General features: G+C 38.0%; 1 protein-coding gene across 1 annotated transcript; it reads right to left on the bottom strand.

Annotated features, from left to right (window-relative positions):
- Nucleotides 1–1,482: 1,482 nt before the first annotated feature.
- LOC148840261 (trace amine-associated receptor 13c-like) lies at nt 1,483–2,415 on the bottom strand. Its single transcript, XM_088908786.1, has one exon. It carries the CDS (start codon nt 2,413–2,415, stop codon nt 1,483–1,485), a length of 933 nt encoding a protein of 310 aa, XP_088764912.1.
- Between the last annotated feature and the right edge of the window lie 13,896 nt (nt 2,416–16,311).

The raw sequence follows: 16,311 nt of genomic DNA on the forward strand, positions 1-16,311 counted from the left end.
AACCGATGGGAAACGATGACAAAAGAATCATGCGTTTGTGTGTTAAATTCATGTAGGTGCTTACAGTATGTAAACATTTTGCAACTTTGAGCTGCACTTATACTGTATATAGAAATGTGGAAAAAAATCTATATCCTTAATATAAGACAGGCTTTACTTAGTTATTTTCATATGTCATAAATGGGAAGAAAGGCATAAAGCATTTGTAAATTACATAGCTTTTTCGTTGTGCTCACTATACCATAAGACATAGTTATCCAATCCTTGTGCTAGAGGGTTACAGTTTATCAGGCCTTTTAAACATTTAACCAACACTTTAATAGCAGGAAAAAGAAAACTACTAAAGCCATTAATTTAATTGAGCTCATCTCCAAAGAAAATTTGCAGATCACCAGGATAGAATAGAAACCAGTGCCAGTACCATAAACCCTCGGTAAATATGTTCACAAGTAAGACATAAATATTGTATTACCATCATTTAGTATCCAGATAAATTTGAAAATTAAATTGTGAAAAAAAGACGTCTTGCAATTCAGAAAATCCTACGTACTGATATGTTGCAGATTACAGTTTTTAATTACATTATACAACCTACAATCTAATAGATATGCATGTACAATAGTCAATATGCATTATGGTTGTAGATTACAACATTACTGCAAATCAGTATCATTTTATTTGAATATGCTGTAGAGCAGTATAAGTGAAACTAAAGTCTATTTGATTAAATAAGTCCAATGGAAATATTTTTTAAATTAAGGCTATTGTTTATTTCAAACACTGCTACAGTACCTGGACATACAAAGCTTGAATCCAAGAAACAGTAGGCAAATAGTTGTAATGCCAAAAGGATGTTGTATATTTTTAACTAAGTTCTAAGATGCACACCCACTATAAAATTCAGTATATCATTTGTAGTCTGTATTAGTATTTTAATTAGAATTTAAAAAATAGAAATTTTAAAAAAGTTATTTGAAAACATATATCCAAATTGTAATTTAAAGTACATTTAAAAATGAAACAATATTTAAACTATATATACTATAATGTAGTATATACTATAACTATAAACTGTTATTTATATTTTTATTGTAATGAAATCCAGAAATAAAAAAATGTGTAAAAATATGTCTATCAAGATTATTTTACAAGTAATAATTGTTTCAGTTCTTAATATAACTGAAATTATGTTGTCCATTATTTGAAATAAACCAAATAAGCCTTTTTTCTTTCATATTATAAAACCCTTTACCATAATCATTAAAATATTTTTCTCTACGTAATTAAAACTACGTAATAATTATTAGATCTGTTTAGATTTAACAAGTACAAAATCATAAAGTCATCAAAAAGCCACCAGTTTAACCTGAACCAAACATATTGTATCTTCTAATTTGTATTCCCTAACAGATTTAAATCTGTTTAATACTAATACACATATACAATCTGTATTTTAGAAACACAACTGGTAACATGCAAGCTTTAATGGATTTCTGAATACAAATTTATTAAAGAAGATCCTGGATTAAATATTTTACAGTTTACAATGAGCTTCAGGGCTTTCTGAAACCAAGGATAAAACAGGGCATAGATGATTGGGTTACAGCCAGAATTGAAGTACCCCAGCCACTGCAGAGCATCGACGACAGCTGGAGCAGTAGAAAAGTTTAAGAAGGGATCCATTACACTGTTAACAAAGTAGGGTAACCAGCAAATAACAAACACTCCAATAACAATAGTCAATGTTTTAGTTGCTTTACTGTCTTTACTACGAGGCATTTTCGTTTTTTTGTCTTCTCTTGATTGTATTTGGTCCTGTATTGTACAGATTACCTTTTCATGTCTTCTTGCCACAGAAAATATTTTTGTATAGATGCACAGCATAACACAACATGGTAAGAAAAATGTAAACACTGTATCCAGAGTTCCCCATATTGCGTTAAAGACAATAATGCAGTCTCCTGGACATGGATCAAAGCCGTCCATACCGTCAATATTTCCTTTGAAAGTAATTAACACACATATGTATACAATTGCAGCAATCCAGCTAACTGTAACAAACAGCCATGCCACAGGCATTGTTACTTTAGAGGAGTACAATAAAGGATCACACACAGCATAGTAACGATCAATAGCAATGAATATCAAATGAAAAACTGAAACAGTAGACAAAATCAAGTCGATCTTTGCATGAAAAAAACAAAAGGTATCTCCAAAATACCAGCATGTTTCAACAGACCTGACCATACTGAATGGCATCACAAACAATCCAAGTAAAAAGTCTGCAACAGCCATTGAGAGCACCAGAAGATTAGTTGGAGTGTGGAGATGTTTGAAGTGAGAGATAGAAATGATCACCACTAGGTTACCACACACAGTGATGAGTATCCCAGTTAACAAAAGAATATATAGCATAATATTAATTGCTGTGGACCGAATTTCTTTCAAGCAAGAGGAATTACTGGTTTGAGAGCAAACAAGTATGTTTTCCATTTCCTTTACTTTTGTGAATTCCATTGTTTCTTGTTATGTGCCACACAAGATATCAACCCTTATATAACAGCCCAGGATTTCTGAAATGCATCTTTAATACAAGCTGTATTTATATAACAAAGAAAACAGTAGAACACACCCACTCTCTCTCTTTAATAGTACAATCAGTCTTCTGACAATTAACCGCTTCTTGCATCTCTGGTGTTTGTCTTGGACCACATGTGCATAACATTCTTAAATATGAGTTAAAAATAGCATGTTTTCTTAGAAAACATGATAATTTCAGGAGGCAGAAATTTAGGAGGCAATAAACAATGGAGTTAGAAGAAGATATACAGTACACTCCAAAGTAAAGTACAGTGTGGTGACAATAAATTCACCACCTGAAGATTTAATAGTTTAACATATAGTATTTAGACATGCAGTATATGACCTAGTCCTCACAAAGTTCTAAAACTAGATACGACTAACCTAATTTTCAAGAAATAAACACAAATTCCACTTTTGGATTAGTTATTTAAAATAAAATCTGCCAGCATTCAGTATTTGTGTGAAAAGCTAAATGCATGACTCAGTAAGTGTTCTAAGTGTAAGTGTTGATCGGTCTATATAATATTACCTTGGAGGAATTTTGGGGTACTCTTCCTTACAGAACCGCTTCAACTCTGTGATGTTTAAGGACTTTCTAGTATGCACAGCTCTCTCTAGGTTTCACCACAGCTCCTTTTCTTTTTGAACCATTTTGCAATAGATTTGCTTGTGTGTTTTGGATCATTGTCCTGTTGCATGGTTGACTTATGGCTCCGTTTAGCTATCAGAGAAATGTCTTCATATTTACCTCTGGAATTCTATGGTATAGTGTAGAATACATCGTACACTCAATCAAGGTGTAACCAGGTGATGAGGTGAAGGGCACGGATGTTGGGAATAACGCCTCATACAGATAGGTAGTTTGATCCTCACTACCAGCTTGCTATATTCAAGTTCAAGTTCAAGTTTATTGTCATTATACTCATATACAGGTATATGGTATAACGAAATGCTATTTAGCTAGCTCTCGGACGATAAGTAGTTCAAAGAAAAAATACAACAATACAATACAAAAGAAAGACAGAGACAACAGGCAGTGTGCAAAAACAACAACAGGCAATGTGCAAAACAGCAACAGGCAATGAGCAAAACAACAAAAAGGTAACAGGTAATGTGCAAAAACAACATCAGATGTGCAAAAACATTCATCAACAGATTGAAATAAAGGGATAGAAATTATGGGGAGTGAGGTTTTTGACATCTAAGGTAGAGGTAGATATGTGTTTGAGTTTTTGGTAAGAAAGAAGGCACTGTGAGGTTCAGATCATAGGTTAGAGGTGAGGTGAGAGTGAGAGAGGCTGGGAGTTTAACAGTTTGATAGTGCGGGGGTAAAAACTGTTTCTGAGTCTGATAGTCCGAGCCCGAATGCTCCGGTACCGTTTTCCAGATGGTAGTGGGTCATACAGTCTGTAGCTGGGGTGTGTGGGGTCTTTAATGATGCTTAGAGCTTTCCTCAAGCACTGTCTGTCATAAATGTCCTGTATAAAAGGGAGGGAAACCCCAGTGATGGACTGGGCAGTTTTCACCACCCACTGGAGGGCTTTGCGGTCAGCAGCACTGCAGTTGCCATACCACACTGTGAAGCAGCCTGTCAGTGTGCTTTCTGTAGTACATCTGTAAAAGTTAGTGAGGATCTGGGGACATATCTTAGCCTTCTTCAACCATCTTAGGAAGTACAGGTGCTGTTGCGCTTTCTTGATCAGACAGGTGGCATCGAGAGACCATGTGAGGCCCTCGGTGATATGGACGCCAAGGAATTTAAAGTTACTGACCCTTTCCACTTCAGTCCCATTGATGTGGATAGGGGCATGTCCGTTTTGCAGTTTCTTGAAATCAACGATCAGCTCCTTGGTTTTGCTGATGTTGAGGGTGAGGTTGTTGTCTTCACACCACGTTGTAAGGAGATTGACCTCCTCCCTGTAGGCCCTCTCATCATTGTCTGTGATCAGACCTACAATTGTGGTGTCATCGGCAAACTTGATGATGGAGTTGGTGTTGTGTTTGGCCTTACAGTCGTGGGTATAGAAGGAGTAGAGTAATGGACTAAGCACACACCCCTGGGGGACCCCAGTGTTTGGAGTTAGTGCGCCGGAGGTGTGGTTTCCAAACCTGACAGCCTGAGGTCTGCCTGTCAGAAAGTCCCGAATCCAGTTGCAGAGGGTGGTGTTGAGACCCAGTGCACTGAGTTTCTTGACTAGTTTCTCTGGGATGATAGTGTTAAAAGCTGAGCTGAAGTCGATGAATAGTAGTCTTGTGTATGTGTTCTTTTTGTCCAGATGGGATAGAGCACCGTGTATGGCAATGGAGATTGCGTCATCTGTGGATCTGCTGGACCGGTAGGCAAACTGGTATGGGTCCAGTGTGTTTGGAATGGTATCCTTAATGTGCTTCATGACCAGCCTTTTGAAGCACTTCATGATGACAGGTGTTACTGCCGCTGGTCGGTAGTCATTAAGACATGTCACTGTGGTTTTCTTTGGTATTGGGATGATGGTGGTTGTCTTGAAGCAGGTGGGGACTACGGCTTGGGCCAGAGACATGTTGAAAATGTCTGTGAATACACCCGCCAGTTGATTGGCACAGGCTCTGAGGGCGCGACTGGGTATGCCATACAGCCTTGCGTGTGTTCACTTTTAGCAGAGATCTCCTCACCTCATCTGCAGACAGTGAGAGCAGCTGGTCAGCTGCGGAGGGTGCAGCTCTGTTGACTGGTTTTGTGTTGTTGGCTTTAAACCGAGCATAGAAGGTGTTGAGCTCGTTAGTCAGGGAGGCATCATGGGGATGTGCACAGATGTTCTTCCTCTTGTAGTCTGTGAGGGCCTGATACCTTGCCACATACGCCTTGGGTCATTAGTGGTGAAGTGTTCCTCTAATTCCTGTTTGAGCGTGCTTTTTGCATGTTTAATACCATTGTTTAGATTGATCCTGGCTGACCTTAGCTCTGATTTATTGTCCGATTTGAATGCTGCATCCCTTGCTTTGATTAGGATGTGAACCTCACTGTTCATCCATGGTTTCTGGTTAGGAAAAGTTCTTATTTTTTTTGTGAGTGTGACATCGCAGCCGAGACCATGGAATGCCGCAGGCCACAGAGAGCTGACAGTGAGAATGGCTGAGCTGAACGGCAGACCGTGGCAAAGTGATTATATCTGCTGCAGCATCAATACTGATGCCTTCTAGCAGGGCTGTTCTGAGGCCTGGTGGTGTGAGAGGGTGAACCACAATTCCCGCAGTGCCTGGGAGGAGATGCACGCAGCCTCAATGTATGTGGCACGTCTGCGTCTTGTGTGGGGGAGTCTGAGCTGCCCGGCCGCTGCAGCTGCTCCACATGGCCTGCAGGAGAAGGAGCAGGGGAGCATGGTAATGTAGAGGACAAGGCAGTGGCAGCCTCCATTTGAAATGCCATTTCAATAGCCTTGTGCAGTGTGAGGTCATCAAGTGCTGTCAGCAATCTTTCTCTGACTTCCGCGTTATTTGTGTGCTCCACTAGCTGGTCTCTAATGAACTCGTCCTGCTTCATACCAAATTGGCAAGGGGAGACTAGGGCCTGCAAGTACACAACAAAATGATGCACTGCCTCACCTGGCTGCTGTTTGCACCGTCTGAAGAGAATCCTGCAGAGGATGACACCATGGGGGGCAATGAAGTGTGCTTTCAGAAGCTCCATGGCATCAGCATATGTTGCAGCGGGGCAAAGAGTGTGAAAAATGCGCTGTCCTTTGGTCCCTAGGCACATTTCTGAGGTCAAGTGCAGCCCAGTATGTCTCAAAAGACTCTAGCCAGTGAGTCCAGGGCAGTGGAGGCTCTCAAACGAAAGTGCAACAGTGGCATAAACCCAAACAGAAGCTGTGTGCGACATAACATCTAGTGTGCTTAAAATTGTCTTCAATGGCTCAAAAACTGGAGTGTGCATTGAGGCAACAAGCCAGCAGCCAAATCACCCTACAACTCACAACTGGCAGCCCACTGAGGCTCAGCAGCTGTGAGCCTGGCCAGTACCTGAATGGAAGACTCCTGGGAAAGCTAAGGTTGCTGCTAGATGGGGTGTTAGTGAGGTCAATAGGGGGTGCACATCCTGTAATCTGTGTGGGTCCTAATGCCCCAGTATCGTGAGGGGGACTCTATACTGTAAAATACAAAGAAAATGTCCTTTGGATGAGATGTAAAACTGAGTTCCTGATTTTCTGTGGTAATTAAAAATCCCAGGGTGTTTCTTGAAATGTGTAGGGGTGTTGCCCTGGTGTCCTGGCCAATTTTCCCAACTGGCCTTCACCAATCTCGTAAAAATCCCCATCTTTGAATTGGCTTCATCTCTCTGTTCTCCCTCTCACTGATACAGGTGCAGCCATTCAAAACAAGCGGCCGATAGTGCGTTAAAAAGTGGTGCACATATCGCAGTTACCATATTAATACCGTATATTCTCGCATAATACCGCAAGTAAAATAATAGTATCTGGAATTTCTGCCAAGGGAGCTAATAAAGCTTAACCTCTCATGTACAGCGTTTGAGACGTCGCCATCAAAGTCTTTACCAAAGATATTAATAATAGTATTAATAATGAATCACCTTGGACAAGCTGTAAAAGCTTAAAACTACCACTTTTCTCACAGAGTACTGTATACTGTATAAACGTCCAGTAACATGATCAGAGGGAGCAACAAGCACGTAAAAACGTTACTGAAATAACCACATGTTATTTCACATGTTAGTTAAAGACTTTGATGCTTAAAATGTTTAAGGAGAAATGGAATACTGGTGTGTATTTTTTCTTTAAAGTACCGAGACCAGCCATATACAGTTTACATAATACTGTATGTTTATGTTCCAAAATTAATATCGTTTATGACCTTCACATGTGTTATGCTCCTATTCTTTTTATGCTCAGCTACTAAAATTTCCCTTCAGTGGTAAAATTCCATATAAATATTCAATACTAAAACATGCACAGTAAAGACATTAAATGATTAAATCTTTCCACGACCGACCAATACACCACAAGTGCCCCTGTCGGTCATTTTGGCCAACCAATCACGTATCGCGGTATGACGCGTTATGACGCATTATGATGTAGCCAAATGCCTGCGGTACGTGTTTGTGCCGCACACTTTGAATGGCTGCATCTGTAGCTGATTTGGGCTGAGCGTACTGGTGCACCACACTATCCAGGTGGATGCTGCACATTGGTGGTGGGGGCGTGTCCCCATTACCTGTAAAGTAGTTTGAGTGGAGGACCCATCACCAGCACTGACTGGATTGGAACCAAACACCTATAGGGTAAAGTGTATTCAGCCACTGAGGGAAGGCTCAGGGAGGAGAAAGTATGAAAGGGCAAAAGAGTCAAGAATCAACACTTTTTTCAAAAGTTTTTATTAGGACTTTGAGTGGGGTGCACTCTCAGGACAGAATAAGTGTGAGTGAGAAATGTCTATATCTAGCAGGAACAAAAATCAAGAAAGAAAGAAGCACAAATGGGCTACTCAGTGATATTTATGTGTAAGAGATGCTAAGAGGGTCAGATGAAAAATTTGGCCTCCTCTAGAACTGTTTAAATCACTATTATGTGAAAAGTGCCTCCTGTTCCCAGTTTTAAATGCACTTCAATTTAGTTTACAATTGTGAATTCTGTTATTGTCACTGATGATTCCGAAGAGGTCCTGTAGATTTGACTTTGATTTTGGAAACCTTTGAGGACTTTGAATATTTAAATCACGTCCACTTATAGAAAACACATTCCTTTGATTTATAACGTATAACTGCTTTTAATTATATATGCAACTACTTTTGATTATTGTATTGCTTATTTCATTTCTTCCTTTGCCAGCGGTTACATCACGCTGCAGTTTACACTGGCGACCCAATGAAGCTAAGCAGGAGTGAGCCTAGCCTGTACTTGCACCAGGGAGTCCTGAAAAAGGAAGGTTGCTGCTGGAAGAGGTATTAGTGAGACCAGTAGGAGGCACTCTCTCTGTGGTCAAAATTTATTTATTGAAAATTATAAATAACTTTGTCTCTCTCTGAACGACTGTTAATCAAAGGTGAAATAAATGCAAGTTTACTGTAGATGTTTTCCTGTCTACAACAGAAAGAGACTCCAAATTTTACCCATAACAACCTGTAGCTTAAAAATTGACTTTTAAAAATCAGTAAATATTTAAAAAGTTCATATTATTCAGTCACGTTATTATTACTGTTATGTGTTTAAATAAACTGCATAGAGTCAAGCTGGAATAAAAACTAGGGCACACTGGGGTTTTTTACAACCATTATTGAGAAATGTTTCCCTAGGTACATGGGCATAGAGTGAACTGCTGACATGATTAGTATCAAGGTTTTTAGGAACTTGCTTTTGTATTTCTTGAAATGTGAGCCAAGTAGAGAACAGGTTAAAGTATTGCATTACTACAACCATTTTAAAGTATAGATATTGCTGAATTGTACTCTTCATTTAATATAGGTCTTAGGTAATCACATAACAATATTTCTAAAGTGGTTAGTGGGTGTTGATAATCCAGATGCAGTTTTATTCAGTGTTAAATATATATATATTTTCATGTATACATTTTTATTGAGGTTCTGAAATACTGGATATTATTAACTAAACAAAACATTTACAAATTGAATAGGATTTTTATTCAACATTATTTTTGGATGAAAATATCATCTCATTGATAGCATATACTATATTTCATTCATAGCTACAAAATACATGTATCTAATTTTGAAACATGATAGCTACGAACTTTGTAACTGATTTCTCCTGTTTAATGTACTATATATATTATATATCATTTTATATTTGAAACTGGGTTATTATCATGACTAAATATCTGAATACCTGCTAGTACTTACAGATGCAGCCATTCAAAATGCACGGTACAAACCCGCGGTACGGGAAAGCCACCGCAGGGCACCGTGGTAAGTGATTAGCTGGCCAAAATGACCGACAGGGGCACTCGTGGAGCATTGGTCGGTAGTGAAAAGATTTAATCCTTTAATCTCTTTACTGTGCACATTTTAATCCACTTAGTATTGAATATTTATATGAAATTTTACCACTAAAGGGAAATTTTAGTAGCTGAGGATAAAAAGAAGAAGAGCATAACGCATCTGAAGGTCATAAACGATATTAATTTAGGAACATAAACATTACTGTATGTAAACTGTACTGTGTATGGCTGGTCTTGGTAGTTTAAAGAAAAAATACACACCAGTCTTTCTGGTTTCTTTTCGTTTCTCCCTAAACATTTTAAGCATGAAAGTTTTATGAAACGGTACCCAAATATGCGATTGTTGTATAGAATGAATTTTAATTTAAAAAAATTATTTAACACGAAAATTAAGCTGTTTACATCTTCCGCCTGAGAACATAGTCTCCCGTTGCTACCCAACGCAGAAACACAGCCACTAACTAGCAAAGAGAGGACATTAGCTAGCCAATATGATAAAGAAATAAATGATTATTTTGTTTATTTCTTTTGCACATTTATTTGAACATTTCCATCGATTGTACAAGCACTTGGAAACGCCCGTTTTCCATGTAAATAGTTCCCTGGTTCCGCACCCCGCACCAAACAAATTTATATTTCTAAATATCACAACAAGATCGAATTTAAGTCATTTTAATAACAATGAATAGTCACCTATGCGTTACAATATAAACATTTATATTGATTTAAATCGCATTTAAATCGCCTTTATTTAAAACCCATAAATAAAGCTGATACTGTTTAGACTTTTAATTATTTAAAACTGTATTACAGCAGCACAATGCACAAAGCAACGTAAATCGCTATCTTTGTCTTCTGCGTAATAATGTTCACCTCTCTGTCCAGCAAATTAACAATAATAATAATAATGAACTTTATTGTATATGGCGCCTTTAAAGGTGGCTCCTCAAAGCACTTTACAGGATAGAAACAATAACAACAATACTGTTAGGCTGGGCAAACGATTTTTTTTTATAGAAATACAAAATGAGATATAATGATGTGTTCCGGCTTAGACATTAACGAAGAGCATAACACGTGGGCGGCGTAGCGGTCGGCTCTGGCTTTCCCATCTACTGTATACCGATGCACTCCAAGTACAACCCCCCTCTCTGCAGGAGTGCTGGCTGTGACGAATTAAACCGGTTTCACAGGTATTTTCAAAGTAGAAGGGGGCGAGATTTCCAGTGAAAGACACCTCCCCCCCTCAAAAACCCAGTAAGTACAGTACTTACTAGTTAAGAAAGCTAGGCTCCTCAATGAAATCGCTTTAACATGCTAATGCGTTGGTGTAACAGTCCGGGCGTGGCAAGCTTCTAATGTCAACCTGACTACGGCGAAAGGAACCATTCTTTCATTGGAAGACAATGAACATATTCTAGCCCTAAATGAATTAATAGCAAACATGGTTTACATAAAAGACATTTTTCCAAGAAAGTTTAGCCTTTGTCACTAATGAAACCACTAAATAAAGACATAAATATAGAAATCTTAAGATTTTTAAAATACATGACTTTGCTAAAATGTATTTAAAAATAAAAACGATTACAAACGCCACCGGAGAGAGAGAACAGGGGAGGGATGTTGGTTTTGCATAAGGGGCAGGGCTATGGAAATGAGGTCTGTTTGGGAATGTGGAGTTACATGTTCTGGCTGTTTGTGAATTATCGTTGTTGAGTATGGAGTGTTGAGGTATTGATTTTGTGTAATGCTTTATGTTGAAAATTGAGGTGGATTTTGTTTATGATAAAGAGGATAAACTGGGATGGGAGGAGGGTTTGGTTTTGCATAAGGGGCGGGATTATGATAATTTGAGGAATTTGAGAGAGTTTGCGGGCTATTTTTGGTTTGTATTACGAATAATTCGTACAAGATATTGAGATTTGTTGATAATTGGAGGACAGTTTTGCTTTAATGGTTTGATATATTTGATTTTGTATTGTGGTTGTTATCTATGTTTTTGGTTGATATTATGTTTATATGGTTGTTTTTGTTGGTTGGTCGTTATTATGGTTATTATGTTTATTGTGTCATTTTTGATTATTGGATGTAATAATCAAAAGAGAGAGGGAGAGAGCGCCTTCTTTTTACTTTTGTAGCCAAAGGGCCTTGCAGATCAGATTCCTTTCCCCCTACGGAAAGACAGACACATGTTTTCACAGTTTAGAAGCCGCTATTCAGACACAGGCGAGGCGAGCAGCCCCTAGATAAAACATCAACTTTATTTAAACTCCAACAAAAGTATTAATGGTTTTTAATTACCGTACTCTTATGGAACATGCCACCAGCCATCTGCATTGAACGATTAAAAATTAAAACGATTACAATTGGCACTCCTGTAGCTTTTTCACGAAACCTCCTTTTTCATGAAACTTCCAACAAAGCTGTTCAACTGTTTTTTATCGGGCACCTCTTATGTCAGGCGTAAGCTTTAAATATACAGTATTTAGCTGAAAAGCTGTACAACGCAATTTCTTTACTCTAGGAGGTTTCGTGAAAAAGCACATTGTGCTGCTGTAATAGTTTTAAAAAAATCTAAACAGTATCAGCTTATGTATGGGTTGTAATTTTAAAAAAGTCAAAAACCGCACTCAAAATGCAATTTAGCGCTTTTAGATACACGATTCCATGTTTTTTTTTAATCCCTGGCGGGACTGGGCGTCCATAAGAATCAGTTATAGGTTTCATTGCGGTTTGACAGAAACCAAATTATATCGTTTTTAATTTATTTAGATACGCGATTCCACATTATATTCCCTATTAATCAAATTCTAAAAGTATGCTTGTTGACTCCGGTATCGAGCGTATTCGCAGAAAAGCTTAAAACTACCACTTTTTATACACATGTTATTTCACGTTAGTTAAAGACTGCGATGCTTAAAATGTTTAGGGAGAAATGGAATACTGGTGTGTATTTTTTCTTTAAAGTACCGAGACCGGCCATATACAGTTTACATACTGTATGTTTATGTTCCAAAACTATTATCGTTTATGGATTTCACACACGTTATGGTAAAATTCCATATAAATATTCAATACTTAAACGGGCACAGTAAAGACATTAAATATACATATACATACTGTATACAGTACAGTATACATGTTCCTAAATCAATATCTTCTATGAGCATGTGAAAGGCATGGTGAATGTGGACCAGGGCAATACTTTGAGTTTACAGCTTGTCCAAGGTCATTCATTATACTGTAAATACTATTAGCAATATCTTCGGTAAAGACTTTGATGGCGACAGCTCAAACATGCTCCCCCCCTCCCTCTCTCGATTCATTTCAATTTAAGGTGCTTTATTAGCATGACAGATGGGTACAATCAGTGTTGGGTATTTACTTTGTAATCTGTATTGCTTTGAGATGCCACTTTTAAAGGTAATATATAAAATCAAGGCTTTAACTTGCTTTAACTCCGCAAGTCTGAGTTCTTGTGTCCGTCCTATCCGAGCCCGAAAGTATTACAATATGTATCTTTATAGCAGGTGGTGTACAGCTTTTTAGTATTTTTGATTACACTTTTCTAAAATGTATTTAAAAAATAAAAACGATTACAATCTAATCTTTCCACGTTTGATCCCAAGATCCCAAGAAAAATAAATCTAAATGGGGAGAAAGCTATGCTGAAAGTTTATTAAGATACTTAGAAGACAAAGATATCAATTTATGTTGCATTTTTCTGATTGTGAATCAAAAACACATATATTTAAACACGCGTTTGCGATTTCAATCAAAACGCGATTTAAATCAATATAAATGTTTATATTGTAACGCAAAGGTGACTATTCATTGTTATTAAAATGACTTAAATTCGATCATGTTGTGATATTTAGAAATATAAAAGTCAATTAATTGTCCATAATATCGCTATTCTATTTTTTCAAAGAAATGTCGCAGTGCACGAATATAATCATATCGTTATTAATTTCTTTAGATACGCGATTCCATATTATATTAGCAGAAAAGCTTAAAACTACCATTTTTTTACACGTTATTTCACATGTTAGTTAAGACTTCGATGCTTAAAATGTTAGGGAGAAATGGAATACTTGTATGTATTTTTTCTTGAAAGTACCGATTCCTGGAATCTGACTGGCTGACACCCTTCTGAAGTGGTTCCATAATATCTGGTATACGGAAAAGAAAGCGTTGATTTTATGAAAAATCAATTATGAAATTATGAAACGCTCTGTTAAAAGCAAGGGAGTTTTTATGTCCGTTGCAGTAAAAGAAAATGCCTGACAAAGTAGGGCTTGGACAGATTCCAAGTGCTTGTACAAATGTGCTAAAGAAATGAGCAAAAAAGTCATTCCTTTATCATTCCTTTATCGTATTGGCTAGCTAATGTCCTGTTTGTCAAAGAAAAAACTAAAAGTATTTTCGTTTAAAATGTAGCGGCAATGCTTATTAATAAGACAGAATTAAGTGTTGCTGTGCTTTCCCAAATGAGGCCCCATCTCTCTCTTCATCTCTGTGGTGCAGCCACAGAGAAGCTATTCATGCAGGCTGATTTAAAGATGTTTTCTTTTGATAAGGGACAGCTCCCAAATGGGGATGCACTTAGCTAAGCCTGGCTATCATGATCAATGGTCATCCATTGGCGCCTATCTGTCTAGGGAGTGCCAGATGGACATCTGGACTGCATTCCTACTGTAAGTGTCAGGAGTAAGTGACTCATATCTCACCTTGATCAACCAATCAGGGACTGGTAGGGCCGAGTAACCCACGTGGGTCTCTGATGCCCGTGAAACTTTCAGCCAATGAACGAGCTGAAGTTACTCCAGGTAAAAACAGGCAACACAGAGGGCCTGAGAGACAATTCAAAAGGAGAATTCTAAGGAGAATTCCAGGGGTGCGAGACAATTCCAGGGCAGGACAGCCCAGGAGCAGAAGGCTCCCAAGGGCAGGATATTCTCGCAGCGCGCCTCCTGACCATCCTGAGACTCAGCCCGGACAACCATGGAACGGCCAGTGTGTCCGAGTGCCAGAACTTTCCTTTGTTCTAAGAGTCGAGAGCGGAGGTTGCCAGAGAGTAGCCAGAGGATCCACCCGAGGTTAGCAGCATCAGCAGCAAGCCTCGTGAACAGGTCGGAACTGTGGACAGCTGAATCACTATTCAGAACTAGCGCTTCATCAGGAACGAACCGGTCTTCTTCCTGACTTGCTGGGACCCACAGTCATCTTTTCTCCTGTGCACAAACTCTTGCTAGTTTCAGCCAAAACTAACTAGCCGGTCTTCAGAGAGCATCAGCAGCGCACCGTCGCAAGCCACACAGCACAGCCTGGCACCGAGCCAGAGAGTGCGGATTGGACAGCAACAAGCCTGCAACTGTGCCCGCAGGAGATCTGAATCCCCAGAGATTGGATGAGTATTCAACTTCACTGCATTACAGCTCGAGAATTCAATTGTTATCCCAACCAGTTGATATCCATTTAATTCCTAAGAGTTATGTACTTGTTTTGAGTATCTAATGTAGAAGTTATAACCAAGTCCATTTACGAAACGGTCTAAATGAATGATATACGGAACATATGTCCTCTTGATATATGTGACTCTTTGTAACTGACTGAATATATACTTTTTGTATTCTGATAACCCTCACGATAAGATCTGTTAGGTTTACATGCATATTCTATGTATTAATAAATGTATCCTCATGTATTAGTACCTGTGTGTGTGCGTTGTTTGAGTTATATCGCATGGTTGGATTCTAAGGCCATTAAAAGAATTAATTTTGTGATTAATAATTGTCCCAGTAAATGCCCAAACCCCTACAGAACTGGTGCCTCGTGAGAGCACACTACAAAAATGACGGTTAGAAAGAATGTGGACCAGCGTAATACTTTGAGTTTACAGCTTGTCCAAAGTCATTCATTATTAATACTATTAGTAATATCTTCGGTAAAGGCTTTGATGCATAAATATTTCTGATAAAGGGAGGTTGTGTACTTTTGTCCAACTGAGCAATCTTGTTTTCATAAAATATACCAACTTTTTAATGACTGATGATTAACATGCTGTAATACAGAGTTTAAATTTAAAAGCTCAAATATTGTACAGTACATGAGAGGTTAAGCTTTATTGGCTCCTCCTGGCAGTTTTACAAGGTGATTCCGGATACTTTCCGGCATGACGTCAAATGACGCGATATACCGCGTGATACTGCGTTTTGATGCGACACGCCCACTGGGGTATACCGCGAAATACCCTACCCATTTTGAATGGCTGCATCTGTATGTGAATCAATCATATTAGAGCACACCAGCATCAATTACTGTTCTAAATCAGTCAGAATGCATACATCAGTATATCATTTTAGTTCGGATTCAACACTAAAAAGGAGTCTTTATTCCTTTTCTTATTCTTCTGTACTGTATATGAAAACCATCTGTGTAACAAGAATAAAAAAAAACTGTTGCCTATAAAATATTCAGTAAATGTTCTTGTTTGTAAAAAAATGTTCTCAATACTGCTCAGTGTTGTCTTTTCTAAAATACAAACATCAATTACTTTATTTTGCCTTTTTATGTAAGTTATATTCATTTTCATTGGAGGAATTCCATTTTAAAATATCACAAAAGCGAAGAAAGAAATTATTTCTTAATTTGAAGTAAACAATTTTGCAACAAATTATTAACTACAAGATTGCACTTTTTAATTACCACATTAAAACACAGTTACAAAACAGTGTTCCTCACTTTAGAGCAATGTATTTAATAATGCAAACTGCCATG

This window comes from Atractosteus spatula, chromosome 2 (assembly GCF_055471065.1).
Source record: "Atractosteus spatula isolate fAtrSpa1 chromosome 2, fAtrSpa1.hap1, whole genome shotgun sequence".
Taxonomy (NCBI): domain Eukaryota; kingdom Metazoa; phylum Chordata; class Actinopteri; order Semionotiformes; family Lepisosteidae; genus Atractosteus; species Atractosteus spatula.